Source organism: Oncorhynchus mykiss, chromosome 12 (assembly GCF_057628025.1).
Source record: "Oncorhynchus mykiss isolate SJ-2025 chromosome 12, ASM5762802v1, whole genome shotgun sequence".
Taxonomy (NCBI): domain Eukaryota; kingdom Metazoa; phylum Chordata; class Actinopteri; order Salmoniformes; family Salmonidae; genus Oncorhynchus; species Oncorhynchus mykiss.
The window spans coordinates 25,232,940-25,247,804 of NC_143033.1; the positions used below are offsets into that span (position 1 = coordinate 25,232,940).

The window sequence follows — 14,865 nt, forward strand, 5'->3', positions numbered from 1 at the left end:
GAATAATTATTTTCACAAAAATCTAATTGAGCCAGTCACATGGTGATTGTCTCAAAGAGCACACATAGCAAACAGAAGTTTTGTGATGTGATGAACCAGTGTGAGAAAGGTGATCAAGTTATACTTGAAATTCACTAGCTACTAATGTTTGGCAGCTGAATATCTTAAGTTAACTATCTAAGATGTTCCAAATAAATGTTTTCCAGCTCAGGGCTTCAGCTATGCATTTGGTTTGCTAACTTGCTAGCTATATGTGGCTAACTTGCAAGATCAACCTTCTTGTTTACAGCAGAGACAGTCAATCCCCTCCTGGATGAAGTGCGAGTAGCCCCTTGAGTTAGTTGTATAACTTCATGAGCTGGGTTTTCTGTGCTTGCAATTAGTTTATGTTCGCTTGCATTTGTTAGCATTTAGCTAGCGTCCGCTATGGGAATTCGCTAGTACTTTGTTTGCATTTGTGAGAGGTGAAAGAAATAGAGCCCCTTGTGTGCGCTGCCGGTAATACCAAACACACTGGTATGGTACAGGAATGGTATGGAAATCTGGATACTGCCCAACCCATGTGTGTGTCTCAGGACTCACAGTGGATTGGACAGAGAGTGACCAGAAGAAGAGGATCATCAACGTTCCCCCTGATCTGTATGAGCTGGGCTGCATCCATGATGTGGAGGCAGGACTGAAGGCTGCGGAGGTGGTGGGCTACCCCGTGATGGTGAAGGCTTCCGAGGGAGGTGGAGGAAAGGGCATCCGCAAAGTCAACTGTGCTGATGACTTCCCCAACCTCTTCAGACAGGTGAGAAGTACAGTCTAAATCCAGTATCACTAGAAGGTTAAGAGCTGAAATACATGATCAGTATGTGTATAATTATCTAAAGTACGTGATCAGTATGATTATGATGCCTTCTCTCCTTGGCTCCTCAGGTCCAGACTGAGGTTCCAGGCTCACCCATCTTTGTGATGCAGCTGGCCAAACACGCTCGTCACCTGGAGGTCCAGCTCCTGGCTGACCAGTACGGCAACGCCATCTCCCTGTTCGGCAGGGACTGCTCCGTACAGCGGCGACACCAGAAGATCATAGAAGAGGCTCCCGCCACCATCTCCACCTCAGCCGTTTTTGAGGACATGGAGAGGGTATGGCACAATTTGTGCTATTGAATGGGAAGAGCTATTCCAATATGTTTCATTTGAGAGAGACTATGACCAGAGGGACTTGTTGACCTGTGGTTAAGTTGCCGGGTTGTGACTGAGTGTCTATTCCTCACTCCTCAGTGTGCAGTGAAGCTGGCTAAGATGGTGGGCTACGTCAGTGCTGGCACAGTGGAGTATCTCTACAGCCAAGATGGCAGCTTCTACTTCCTAGAACTCAACCCTCGTCTGCAGGTGGAACACCCCTGTACTGAGATGGTGGCCGACGTCAACCTGCCTGCTGCACAGCTACAGGTCTGTGTCTTTTTGGTTTTACTATCCTTATCTGTACCAGAAGTCTTCACAAAGATGGTAATACAAGGACAGTTTGGGTATTTTAGGCTTAGGTGTTAGGTTTAGGGTTAGGGAAGCTAGGATTGTGAATGGGAATCAATTGTTTGGTCCCTACAAGGATAGTAAAAGAAATGCGTGTGTGATGTCCTGCCCTGCTCATGTTCAGTCTGTTGTACGTCTCTGTTGATGACACACTTCACTGTTCTCAAAGGTGTTTTATCCCAGGCCTCTGTCTCCATGGTAACTGGCTAGATTAGAGCGAGCTAAACTAAGCTACTCCGCAGCATCTAGACAGAGCTGTTGCTGAAGAAGGCAGATGTCTGTCTGTGCTGTGGTGGAGGGATCTGCTGTCTGTCAACCTCTCTGCAGGATAGACACGATCTAATCTCACTAGGCAGGAAGGTACAGACCACAATGGGATACAACAGTGCTTTGACTCCTGAGTTACACAAAAGTCCAGGCAGGAAGAGTCCATAGGAGAAAGTTCATAACCGTGTTCTAAGTGAGAGAAAAATATCTGTTTCATTCAAGATACAATGTTCCTCTTGTCAGCCAAATAAAACCCTAGCTACCATTTAGGAAATAAAAGGGACATTTTCCTTTGATAAAATTGTTAATAATGATCATGTCATTTCTAAACATTGGACTTTTCAATTAGTTTGACAGAATATTCTTAGTTCTACAGACTATAATGGTCTTCCTCCTCAGATTGCCATGGGGATCCCCCTGCACCGTATTAAGGACATCAGAATGATGTATGGGGTCCAGCCCTGGGGAGACTCTATGATTGACTTTGAGGGTCTGTCCACGGCCCCCTCCCCACGTGGGCATGTCATCGCTGCCCGCATCACCAGTGAGAACCCGGATGAGGGTTTCAAGCCGAGCTCGGGCACGGTGCAGGAGCTGAACTTCCGCAGTAACAAGAATGTGTGGGGATACTTCAGTGTGGCCGCGGCCGGAGGCCTGCATGAGTTTGCAGACTCCCAGTTTGGCCACTGCTTCTCCTGGGGTGAGAACCGAGAGGAGGCCATCTCGTGAGTACACACGCGTGCACACACACACACACACACACACTAGAAATACTCATGTAAAGTTTGTTGTGTTGTCAGTAACACCCAATGATGTATGGTAACACCTCTCCTGTGTGTGTAGTAACATGGTGGTGGCACTGAAGGAGCTGTCTATCAGAGGAGACTTTAGGACCACAGTGGAGTACCTCATCAAGCTTCTGGAGACTGAGAGCTTCCAGCACAACACCATTGACACAGGCTGGCTGGACAGGCTCATCTCAGAGAAGATGCAGGCAGAGCGTCCTGACACCATGCTGGGCATAGTGAGCGGGGCTCTCCATGTGGCTGACGTCAACCTGAGGAACAGTGTCTCCAACTTCCTGCACTCTCTAGAAAGGTCAACACTATTTTAAGCATACAAGAATGTTACAACTTTAGTCCAGAGAGAAGCTGCAGTGCTCCGGTCACTTTGGGATTGCTATTGATTGTGACCCTACACATCTCTACACACACACACACACACACACACACACACACACCATATCTCTCCCTCCTCTCTCCCCCTCTGCAGAGGCCAGGTGCTGCCCGCACACACCCTTCTCAACACCGTGGATGTGGAGTTGATCTATGAGGGTACTAAGTATTGTCTGAAGGTGACGCGTCAGTCCCCCAACTCCTATGTGGTCATCATGAACAGCACCGCTGCCGAGGTGGACGTCCATCGCCTCAGCGACGGGGGCCTGTTGCTCTCCTACGACGGCAGCAGCTACACCACCTACATGAAGGAGGAGGTGGACCGGTAGGCTGGATGGAAAGAATGAATAAATGCGTTATTTTATTAAAAGGAATATTGAGGCGTTTGCTTGGGGTTGATTTTAGAATTGGGCAATAGACTGAAAGAGAATTTCTCCCAGGTACCGCATCACCATTGGGAACAAGACGTGTGTGTTTGAGAAGGAGAACGACCCGTCCCTGCTTCGCTCGCCCTCAGCAGGGAAACTCATCCAGTACACCGTGGAGGACGGGGGGCACGTGTTCTCTGGCCAGTGTTACGCTGAGATAGAGGTGTGTGTGTGTGACATATGGTTGAAGGTTTGGTTATATAGGCGAGATGTGGTTTGGCCATGGTCACACACTCCATTAGCAGAGTGAACAGGCATGTAAACCGTGTGTTTGTGTCTGTCTCAGGTGATGAAGATGGTGATGACTCTGACGGCGCTGGTATCCGGCTGTATCCACTATGTGAAGAGACCCGGTGCCGTGCTGGAGCCTGGCTGCGTCATCGCCAAGCTGCAGTTGGATGATCCTGGCAGGGTACAACAGGTCAGTGTGGCAGGGCATGTCTGACACTGGGGGGATTTAGAAATGTTTGACTAAATATGCTCCTTTTGTATTTTGTACCTGAAATATGGATAAGGTGTACAGAACGTTCCATGTGAGACTTTAGAAGTATTTTGTAACGTGCGTGTCTCTCAGGCGGAGCTGCACCACGGGGCCCTGCCCGTCATCCAGGCGGCGGCGTTGAGAGGAGAGAAGCTCCACAGGGTCTTCCACAGCACCCTGGACCACCTGGTGCACATCATGAGTGGCTTCTGCCTGCCTGAACCATTTTTCAGTGGAAAGGTAAGTTGTGCACTACTACTGTACACACACAGACACACACTAGTATACGCCCAAAGATGTAAAAACAAAAGACGCCAATATTCTGTGTTCATACATGAATCTGTTTAAATTGGTAATATTGTGTTTCCCCAGCTAAAGGAATGGGTGGAAAGGCTGATGAAGACTTTTCGGGACCCCTCCCTGCCACTGTTGGAGCTGCAGGACATTATGACCAGTGTGTCAGGCCGGATCCCCCTCGCTGTAGAGAAATGCATCAAGAAGGAGATGGCCCAGTACGCCAGCAACATTACCTCTGTGCTCTGCCAGTTCCCCAGTCAGCAGGTACACACGTTCTGTTATTCAGGCTGGTTATTACATTATTTATGATTATATGGAGAGTGCATTGGGAATACACCAGACTGATTGTACATGTTCTTTGGTCCAGATTGCCAACATCCTGGACAGTCATGCTGCCACTCTGAACAGGAAGTCGGAGAGAGAGGTGTTCTTCATGAACACTCAGAGCATTGTACAGCTGGTGCAGAAGTGAGTCCTGCTCTCAGCTTCAGGGATTTAAATTGTTGATGATAAATACACATACTGTGTTCACACTGATTGTCTCTGTGCCAGACCATGTCCATGTTGTCTCTGTGTCCAGGTACCGCAGTGGCATCCGTGGTCACATGAAGGCTGTGGTGATGGACCTGCTCAGACAGTACCTCAAAGTAGAGGTCCAGTTCCAGCATGGTGAGGAACATTACACTCTACTGCAAGAAACAATGGGTATCCTGGGTTGGTATAGGGGGGAAAGGAAAGGATGAGCCTTTGTTTTTTTTTAGTCCTGTTGGTCTTTGATTTATAAATACGATTCAAAGGTCTTCTCTCAGGACTGCAGTTGCTCTATTTGTCCATGTGAGGGCACTGTTGGACAACACACATTTCAGTTGCGCCTTACTTTGAGCTCCGGTTGATTTTAATTTTCCTCTGAATCCTGTGTGTGTGTGTGTGTGTGTGTGTGTGTGTGTGTGTGATTCCAGGACACTACGAGAAGTGTGTGTTCACACTGCGTGAGGAGAACAAGAGCGACATGGCCAACGTGTTAAACTACATCTTCTCGCACGCCCAGGTCACCAAGAAGAACCTCCTGGTCACCATGCTTATTGTAAGTCCTTCCCTCCTTTAGAAATACATTGGTCATGATTAATTCCTAAGTGTTTGTGTGACACAGTTGACTGTGTGTTTTCCTCTTTGTCTAAGACCAGAGTTTGTGTGTGTGTTGTAGGACCAGCTGTGTGGTCGTGACCCCACCCTGACTGACGAGCTGATGGCCATTTTGACAGAGCTCACCCAGCTCAGCAAGACAACCAACGCCAAGGTGGCACTGCGCGCCCGCCAGGTCAGCACTCGTCACTTCCTGTCTCTCTGAAGGGTCTCTTCCTGTTATTGTGATTGACCAGGGTATGAGTTGTCATCTTCTCACTCCCCTCTGTCCACTCCTCAGGTGCTGATCGCCTCCCACCTCCCGTCCTACGAGCTCCGCCACAACCAGGTGGAGTCCATCTTCCTCTCTGCCATCGACATGTATGGACACCAGTTCTGCATCGAGAACCTGCAGGTAGGGACCATGGCCGTTGACTTTTTATTGGCATTGCTGAAGGCAGTATATTGAGGATCTTTGTTACTTTTTCACAGCCTTTTCAAGATTCTGAATTCTCTCTCGTTCTTTGTAGAAACTGATCTTGTCTGAGACGTCCATCTTTGATGTGCTGCCCAACTTCTTCTACCACAGTAACCAGGTGGTCCGGATGGCTGCCCTGGAGGTGAGAGGAAGCAGATCGTGGTTTTTGGATTCAAAGCCACCGTAGCTGGTTGCCCAGAGAATTTAACCGTATTTGCCGATGAACTAAGAGGGCCATTTCAGGGGATTAAAGGAGACAATCCTCCACTGTAGCCAGATCTCTACTGTGTTAACTCTCGTGTCTGTGTTCCCCACCCCAGGTGTACGTACGTAGAGCCTACATCGCCTATGAGCTCAACAGCGTCCAACACAGACAGCTGAAGGACAACACCTGCATTGTAGAGTTCCAGTTCATGCTGCCTACTTCCCACCCCAACCGGTACGTACACACACACACACACACAGGAGATGGTTCTATATGGGAGGTGGTTCTACGGTGCTTTCGGAAAGTATTCAGATCCCTTCACTTTTTTGCATTAGACTTTTTCTAAAATTGATTAAGTGAACTGTTTACCTCATCAATCTACTACACACAATACCCCATAATGACAAAGCGAAAACAGGTTTTTAGACTTTTGCAGATTTATTAAAAACAGAAACCTTATTTACATAAGTATTCCTACACTTTGCTATGATATTTGAAATTAAGCTCAGGTATATCCTGTTTCCATTGACCATCCTTGATGTTTCTACAACTTGATTGGAGTTCACCTGTGGTAAATTCAATTGATTGGACATTGATTAGATTTGGAAAGGCACAGGCCTGAATGCCAAGCGTCAAGTCTGGAGGAAACCTATGGTGAAGAATGGTGGTGGCAGCATCGTGCTGTGGGGATGTTTTTTGGCAGGGACTGGGAGGCATGATCGAGGGAAAGATAAACAGAACAAAGTACTTGGTGAAAACCTGCTCCAGAGCTCTCCGGACCTCAGGCTGGGGTGAAGGTTCACCTTCACCTTCCAAAAGAACCCTAAGCACACAGCCAAGAAAACACAGGAGTGGCTTTGGGACAAGTCTCTGAATGTCCTAATTAAGTGGCCCGGACTTGAATCCAATCGAACATCCCTGTAGAGACCTGAAAATATCTGTGCAGCAACGCTCCCAATTCAACCTGAGAGGATCTGCAGAGAAGAATGGGAGAAACTCTTCAAATACAGGTGTGCCAAGCTTGTAGCACAATACCCAAGAAGACTTGAGGCTGTAATTACTGCCAAAGGTGCTTCAACAAAGTACTGAATAAATGGTCTGAATACTTATGTAAATGTGATATTTCAGTTTTTGTTGTTTTTATAAATCTGCAAAAATGTCTAAACCTTTTTTTGCTTTGTTATTGTGTGATTGATGTAAGAAAACAATTTAAATCATTTAGAATAATGGTGTAACGTAACAAAATGTGAAAATAGTGAAAGGGTCTGAATACTTTCCTAATGCCCTTTATATGGGAGGTGGTTCTACATGGGAGATGAGCACTAACAGAGACCAGAGTTTTCAGGAGAGTACTGTCTTTCACCATCTCCAGAAGGGTCCTGTTCTCATCCATGGTGCCATGCTTCTTTTACCCACATTCCACTGTGTTCAACCCCTGAAAAACGCTCCTCATGTGCAAAAGCAGGTGTTCTGTGAGAGCTCAAATACTTTCTCTGGTTTACAAAAAAATGTGTGAGTGGAAACTAACTATACTCCTGTCAGCATAAGAGTCCACTTTTGTCGATCTGTCCACTGGATGACTACAAGATTAACGTATTCTGAAGATCTGTCTCATCTGTTTCAGTAACACACAACCAGAGAGTGACTCAGAACTTGTACTGTACATGTTCAGCGTTTGTGTCGACTGCCCGTTACTGATCCCAGATACATAGATGTTCTGTGTGTAATGTTGTGGATGGTCATGTCTTTGCTTCTTGCTGTTGTGCCCATGTACAATTTTTGATATGGCTGATAAATAACTGTGATCCAGTGTGTTGACCCCCTCAGACATGAGGGGTCGTCTCCCATTGACTGCTATGCTCAGATTGTTGCAGGCACCTGCTTTAACCTATTTTAATGTTTAACCCAGTTGCATTAACCAACCATGATTGGCTTCCTCATTGGAACTAAGCTAGCTGCGTGCATGTCTCCCACCTCGGGAATGAACCAATACCCTGACCAAAGAATAGGCTTCTAGGGAGGTTTAGGACTCTTGTTGCATTTCTGGAGGATCAATCCTAGAGTGCAATGTGTATGTTTATGTTTATGATCCTTAGTCTGACACCACTGAGCATCCAGCCCATGTGCTGCCTGCCATTTGTAATACATTGTTAGTTCATGAAGCCCTTGAAGTCAACCATAAGGCCTATGTCATGTGTTACTCCTGACAACCTAACAATGTTCAAAATGTACCATATGAGACGCCAACCATATCCATAATACATAGTCTCACACTTGTATGATTCACACACACACTTCTCTGAGCCCTGACTGCTTCCTTAAACTGATGCCTGCCTAACTAATCAATCGGTGTTGTTTGATTGCAGAGGGAACATCCCAACTCTAAACAGGTATAGTACACATTCTTCTTATTGCAACCAATATGTAGACTTCAGTGGAGGCTGTTGGGAGGAGCTCTAGGAGGATGGGCTCGTTGGAATGGGTGGAATGGAATGGGTGGAACGGTGTCAAACATATGGAAACCACGTTTGACTCCGTTCCATTTATTATATTCCAGCCATTACAATGAGCCTGTCCTCCTATAGCGCCTCCCACCAGCCTCCTCTGGTAGACCTGAGACGCTCTAGACTAGAAAGCAGCATGGTCAACAATCTGCAGAGAAACGTTACTGAAAGCCTTAATGCCTGCAACATTTAGAATGTAATCGAATTGTAATTCTACCATTTACACTTAACAAAAATTTAAACGCAACATAATTAACGAACACAAATGTTCCATATCCACATAAAAGCTTATTTTTCTCATTGTGTGCACAAATTTGTTTACATCCCTGTATGAACTAACTCAGTAAAATATTTTAAATTGTTGCGTATATATTTCTGTTCAGTGTGGGTGTAGATTATATATAGATGGATTGCATCTTGTGGCAAGACAAGATAACGTTGGACGTTATTGAAATGTTTGGCTATACTGCTTGTTCTGTAAAGTGTTACAAGTTATTCCAAAAATGAATCCGATTTTTACAATTGGAGCTGAATATGTTTGATCACGGATCATTTACTAAATCAATGGTAACAGCATGGCATGATGCAGCATACTGAGATTCTGTCGTTCTGTGGGTGTATTGTCGGTGTATGTACGCTACATTGTGTGTATGCAAATCATGGATCTTGTGCCGTTTTCCGGTGAGAAATGGGGAGTCAAAAGATGTTGACTACATTAACTTTGTAATATTCTGGGGCAAAATGTTATCAAATAGTGCTCTGTGTGAGATCGGATGTCCTGTTTTGCTTTGTTAGCTGTGTTCTGAATGTGCTGCCTGCTACTGTCCTCTCAGGAGACTGTCTGCCCTGCCTCTTCTACTTAAGCCTGTGTCTGTGGACAGTAAAATACAGGACACTAAAGCACAGGATGATAAAAGAAAGGATGACTCTAAAACGGAGGAGAATAAACCTCCAGATACGGATGACTCTGTGGACAGGTTGGGCCCTATAGCAGCCTCTAGGCTATATATCATTCTGTGGGCTAATATACTTCTGGGCTTAACCTCTCTAAAAGGGGACTTGGCCTCTGTGTGGAGGGGAGAGGAGGACCTCTGAATACTAAAAACACCTGGGGGAACTTTTGGGTCTTCTATGTTTGGCTGAGGGGATAATCTACAATGCTTCCATGTCCACTAACATTATACAGATGTGCTCCTCCACATAATCTACAGTACCACTTATCGTTTGAACACTGCTGCTGGGCTGCTCCATGAGTATTACATCCAGATCTATAAGAGGCACATTTAGTTCTTATATTCCGATCGTCATTCACTGATCTCTGTGAGAACATGGTGCTATATTACTGTTGGTTTGGAAGTGAATGAGGAGTCAATGTTCCTTCTGTCCCAGCAGCTTATCACAGAGATGGTAAATACTGGTGTGTGATAGAAGTGGCTGGTGGGGGGCTCTTAAAGGTGACTCTCCTTTGGGCCAGAAATGGACTCTGTCCTACTCTGGGTGGGTGAGTGAATGTGTTTGCTGCAGGACCCCTGTCTAATGGCTGTCTGTATTGTGATCCCAGGATGTCGTTCTCGTCCAACCTGAACCACTACGGCATGGTGCACATGGGCAGCGTGAGTGACGTCCTCCTGGACACATCTTTCACCCCACCTTGCCAGCGCATGGGAGCCATGGTCTCCTTCCGCTCCTTCCAGGAGTTCACCAGGTGAGGGCTCTTTTGACCTTTTCAAAATCATTACAATATAACTTTATTATTATCCCACATTGGGAAATGGCATTATTGAATTAGAGCTGTAATACTTAGATTTTACCTTAAGTGTCTGTTTGTGTGGTGTCTAACCATGGTCCTTTCCACTCCCTCAGGGACATTAAAGACGTGATGAGCTGTTTCTCTGACTCTCCTCCTCACAGCCCCACCTTCCCAGAGGGAGGGAACCCTGTGCTCTATGGAGAGGAGGACACCAAGGTCAGAACGTTCTGCTAGTACTGATTCTGAGGTGTATTGCAACACTCGAGTATTGTGACTGACAGCCCTTTGTTCACTGCTACAAAGTAGAATGACCTTGCTTTTCTTCACATAGTTGCAATATTCACGACTGAAATGATTGGCACCCTTGATAAAGATGTGCAACAAAGACTGTTAAATAAATAATATAAATACTGAGCTATGTTGGATGCAATATATTTTAAAGAGATTAATACAATTGCTCAGAGAAAGAGTTTGTAGAACAAGTAATATTTTATCTTCTCAAAGGTAGCGGTCAAAATGATTGGCACCTCCTGTTTTCAGTACCTGTGGTTTGAATTAAAGGGGGGAAAGAGGGGTGCATAATGAGTTGTCCAAGTGAATGTATTCAACTGAAATGTGTTTTCCGCATTTAACCCAACCATTGATTGCGTGCCACTTCATTGACAGTGTCATCAGCTGACGGATTGCTGTAACGTATATGTGGTTAGCTGATACATAAAATACCTATCCAGGCTTTGTAAATCTGGCAGGTGTCCGCAACACCCAGGCAGAGGAACGCGCCCAATATCAAGGGTGCCAATAATTTTGGTTGTGACTACTTTCTCTTTGAATTGTATGACTGAGGTTTGCCTGCATGTGTTTGTGTCCCAGAGTATCCAAGATGAGCCCGTTCACATCCTCAACGTGGCCATTAAGACTGACAGTGACATCGACGATGACGGCCTGGCCGCCATGTTCCGGGAGTTCACCCAGTCAGAGGTCAGATGAGCCTTTCAGGAAATACAACTGGACACATTGGCATTTTAGTCATTTAGCAGACACACTTATCCGGGGTGACTTACAGGAGCAATTGGGGTTAAGTGCCTTGCTCAACGGCACATCAACAAAAATAATTGCCTGGTCTGCTCGGTGACTCAAACCAGCAACTTTTTGGTTACTGGCCCAACGCTCTTAACCGCTATGCTACCTCCCTCCCAGTTGCTCATACTTTCTCTTCCTCTGTCTTCGTTCCCCAGAAATCCCTGCTGTTTGAACATGGCATCCGCAGGCTGACCTTCCTGGTAGCTCAGAAGGTGAGGACTAAGATTCCCACTCTCCCCTACTCTACCCTCGGTTTTCTAAGCAACTCTCTGCCAGTCACCATCAACTATCTTATCTTAATCTCAGTGATACTGGTTGAATCTCCAGACATCCAGACACCATGAGAGTCACTTTTCATATGGAATGGCCTATAATTTGACTAATTTCTATCTCAAATTTGGCTGTTTTGTTTGCTTGCCATATTTTCCCTCTGTATCCATGTCTTGCCTTTGCTGTGGTGTTTGTGCTGACAGGATTTCAGGAAGGCAGTCAACTATGAGGTGGACCAGAGGTTTCATGTGAGTAGCCTGGGAGGATGTGGATGATGACTGTGAAACAGTACAGTTTGTCTTCCTGTATTGTCAACTCTTTCCTTTAAGCACTCAAAGTAGCTTTTAGATTCTGGGATAAAATGAAAGCGTTTGAGAATAAAGACATTTGGGTAAATGCCAGGTTCCCTTCTCTCTCTCCCCGCATCGTGACTTCAGCCCGTTGACTCTGTCGTCACTAGTTAAAACAACCACAAAGTCATCATAATGGCTAAACCCTGCTCATTTATACATTTTATTTTCTTAAAATCTGATTGTAAACCTTACCTTAACCTTATGCCTAACCTTAAATGAAGACCAAAAAGCCAATTTGGACTGTCGCTGTGGAATCCGACTTTGTGGCTGTGTTATCTACTGTGTCGGCGTGGCCGCCCTCGTTATGTGGGTCGGCGTCTCGTATCCTCCGAATATTTTTATTTATTTAACTAGGCAAGTCAGTTAAGAACAAATTCTTATTTACGACAACCAAAACCCGGACGACGCTGGGCCAATTGTGCGCCGCCCTATGGGACTCCCAATGACAACTGGTTGTGATACAGCTTGGATTCGAACCAGGGTGTCTGTAGTGAAGCCTCTAGCACTGAGATGAAGTGCCTTAGACCACTGCGCCACTCGGGAGCCCGAGACTACACTGACCAGTGTATTCACGCATATTAAATAGTGTATTCTCTGTTATAGAGAGAATAGGGGATGTGATGTACTAACACCATTGTGTTGACAGCTCTCTTGTGATCATGTACACATCCAGTTGATGAGTGTTTGCAATTAGGCCAGTATTGTTTGTCCAAGTGGGGTACGATCATCAAAGACAAACCTGCCATCCAGGCATCTAGCTTGAGCATTCAGAAATAAAAAGCACTCCCTGTTGGAAAGATAATGTTTTATTCATTGGTTCAGATGTGACTGCTGCCTGTTGCAGTCTGTCATTATGTAAAAAGGCAGTTTTGGGAAAATACACTGTAATTTCACCCTCGGACACCAGGCCAAATAGGAGGAGATCAGGGCTGTTGAATGTTAAACAGGCTGTTGCTGATCAGACTGATGCCATAGTGTTCCTCTTCAAGCTCACAGCAATTCACATGATAGCGCTCATCACAGCTTATTGAGGGAGAAATGTAGACCCTTAGAAGGAAATGTAGCCGCTTAGTCTTGTTAGAATGTCGCTGTCATTTTCACCTGCAGTCATTGGGTTCTCTAGATGTCATGTCTTTTTAGTCTAGATGGTTCTGTAACTTTAGGTTATTTTCACACTTGCTCCCTTTCAGACAACATTTTTTAACCCAGTGCGGTAGACTTAATGTTTTGGTTGAGTGTACAATCCAAAGGAACTCCAACGCCTCAAAAGAGCCCCCATAGCGAACAGAACTGAGAGTGAGGGGTTTTTCACATAGTCCTCTTTAAAGTGATATCTGGGGCAAAAAAACAGCAAAATAACTTGTATTCACACTGCCCTTGCCTTTTTTGTGGTCCGAGTCCTCTTTACATTCACATTGCTGTCTAGAAAGGAACCAAGATCTTTTCCCAACATTGACTCAATGCACTCTGGGTTTTTACAATGTGCAGGAAAAACCATTCCATCAGAACGTGTTATCAGACAGCTAGATGTACCTACTTACATTTTGGAAGCTTTTAACTGCGTTTAGTTAGAATATGAGACAAAATACTTTTAATCAGAAGATGCTATTAACAGGTTTGAATAGTGTGAACATATTTTCTAAAATAAATTCTAGCTCTTAAAGGGACAGTAGCCTACATTGGGTGTACAATTGTCAATTAGAGAATTATGAAGCTCTCTTAGCCTATAGATCACATATTGCAAACAAATCATCTGAACCTGCACATTATCATCTCTTTTGTGGCACCAATGTGAGGGGTTATGGCAGGGGAAGTGGTGTCGCAGTAGTCTAGTGTGAGGGGTTATGGCAGGGGAAGTGGTGTCCCAGTAGTCCAGTGTGAGGGGTTATGGCAGGGGAAGTGGTGTCCCAGTAGTCTAGTGTGAGGGGTTATGGCAGGGGAAGTGGTGTCGCAGTAGTCTAGTGTGAGGGGTTATGGCAGGGGTCTAGTATGAGGGTTATGGCAGGGGAAGTGGTGTCCCAGTAGTCTAGTGTGAGGGGGTTATGGCAGGGGTCTAGTGTGAGGGGGTTATAGCAGGGGTCTAGTGTGAGGGGGTTATGGCAGGGGTCTAGTGTGAGGAGTTATGGCAGGGGAAGTGGTGTCCCAGTAGTCTAGTGTGAGGGGTTATGGCAGGGGTCTAGTGTGAGGGGTTATGGCAGGGGAAGTGGTGTCCCAGTAGTCCAGTGTGAGGGGTTATGGCAGGGGAAGTGGTGTCCCAGTAGTCTAGTGTGAGGGGTTATGGCAGGGGTCTAGTGTGAGGGGGTTATGGCAGGGGTCTAGTGTGAGGGGTTATGACAGGGGTCTAGTGTGAGGGGTTATGGCAGGGGAAGTGGTGTCCCAGTAGTCCAGTGTGAGGGGTTATGGCAGGGGTCTAGTGTGAGGGGGTTATGGCAGGGGTCTAGTGTGACGGGTTATGACAGGGGAAGTGGTGTCCCAGTAGTCTAGTGTGAGGGGTTATGGCAGGGGAAGTGGTGTCCCAGTAGTCTAGTGTGAGGGGTTATGGCAGGGGAAGTGGTGTCCCAGTAGTCTAGTGTGAGGGGGTTATGGCAGGGGTCTAGTGTGAGGGGTTATGGCAGGGGAAGTGGGGTCGCAGTAGTCTAGTGTGAGGGGTTATGGCAGGGGAAGTGGTGTCCCAGTAGTCTAGTGTGAAGGGGTTATGGCAGGGGTCTAGTGTGAGGGTTTGGCAGGGGTCTAGTGTGAGGGGTTATGGCAGGGGTCTAGTGTGAGGGGTTATGGCAGGGGTCTAGTGTGAGGGGTTATGGCAGGGGTCTAGTGTGAGGGGTTATGGCAGGGGTCTAGTGTGAGGGGTTATGGCAGGGGTCTAGTGTGAGGTGTTATGGCAGGGGAAGGTGTGTCGCAGTAGTCTAGTGTGAGGGGTTATGGCAGGGGTCTAGT

The 14,865-nt window shown here is 46.1% G+C and overlaps 1 protein-coding gene across 7 annotated transcripts in view; it reads left to right on the plus strand.

The window, feature by feature from the left end:
- The window catches only part of LOC110537238 (acetyl-CoA carboxylase), a 49,997-nt gene that overhangs the window by 9,579 nt on the left and 25,553 nt on the right, over positions 1-14,865 (plus strand). For 2 of the 7 annotated variants that reach the window (XM_036937248.2, XM_036937249.2), the window contains exons 8-31: positions 576-793; positions 922-1,131; positions 1,270-1,440; positions 2,188-2,513; positions 2,632-2,886; positions 3,061-3,288; positions 3,404-3,554; positions 3,678-3,812; positions 3,966-4,112; positions 4,245-4,433; positions 4,537-4,637; positions 4,750-4,838; positions 5,129-5,253; positions 5,374-5,487; positions 5,593-5,706; positions 5,822-5,911; positions 6,090-6,208; positions 8,341-8,364; positions 9,312-9,455; positions 10,040-10,183; positions 10,342-10,444; positions 11,099-11,206; positions 11,464-11,520; positions 11,782-11,826. In XM_036937248.2, coding sequence (XP_036793143.2) covers positions 576-793; positions 922-1,131; positions 1,270-1,440; positions 2,188-2,513; positions 2,632-2,886; positions 3,061-3,288; positions 3,404-3,554; positions 3,678-3,812; positions 3,966-4,112; positions 4,245-4,433; positions 4,537-4,637; positions 4,750-4,838; positions 5,129-5,253; positions 5,374-5,487; positions 5,593-5,706; positions 5,822-5,911; positions 6,090-6,208; positions 8,341-8,364; positions 9,312-9,455; positions 10,040-10,183; positions 10,342-10,444; positions 11,099-11,206; positions 11,464-11,520; positions 11,782-11,826 — 3,407 coding nt within the window. The remainder of the gene's footprint in view (positions 1-575; positions 794-921; positions 1,132-1,269; positions 1,441-2,187; positions 2,514-2,631; positions 2,887-3,060; positions 3,289-3,403; positions 3,555-3,677; positions 3,813-3,965; positions 4,113-4,244; positions 4,434-4,536; positions 4,638-4,749; positions 4,839-5,128; positions 5,254-5,373; positions 5,488-5,592; positions 5,707-5,821; positions 5,912-6,089; positions 6,209-8,340; positions 8,365-9,311; positions 9,456-10,039; positions 10,184-10,341; positions 10,445-11,098; positions 11,207-11,463; positions 11,521-11,781; positions 11,827-14,865) is intronic. The other 5 variants (XM_021623125.3, XM_021623127.3, XM_021623128.3 and 2 more) reach the window with 3 other exon arrangements.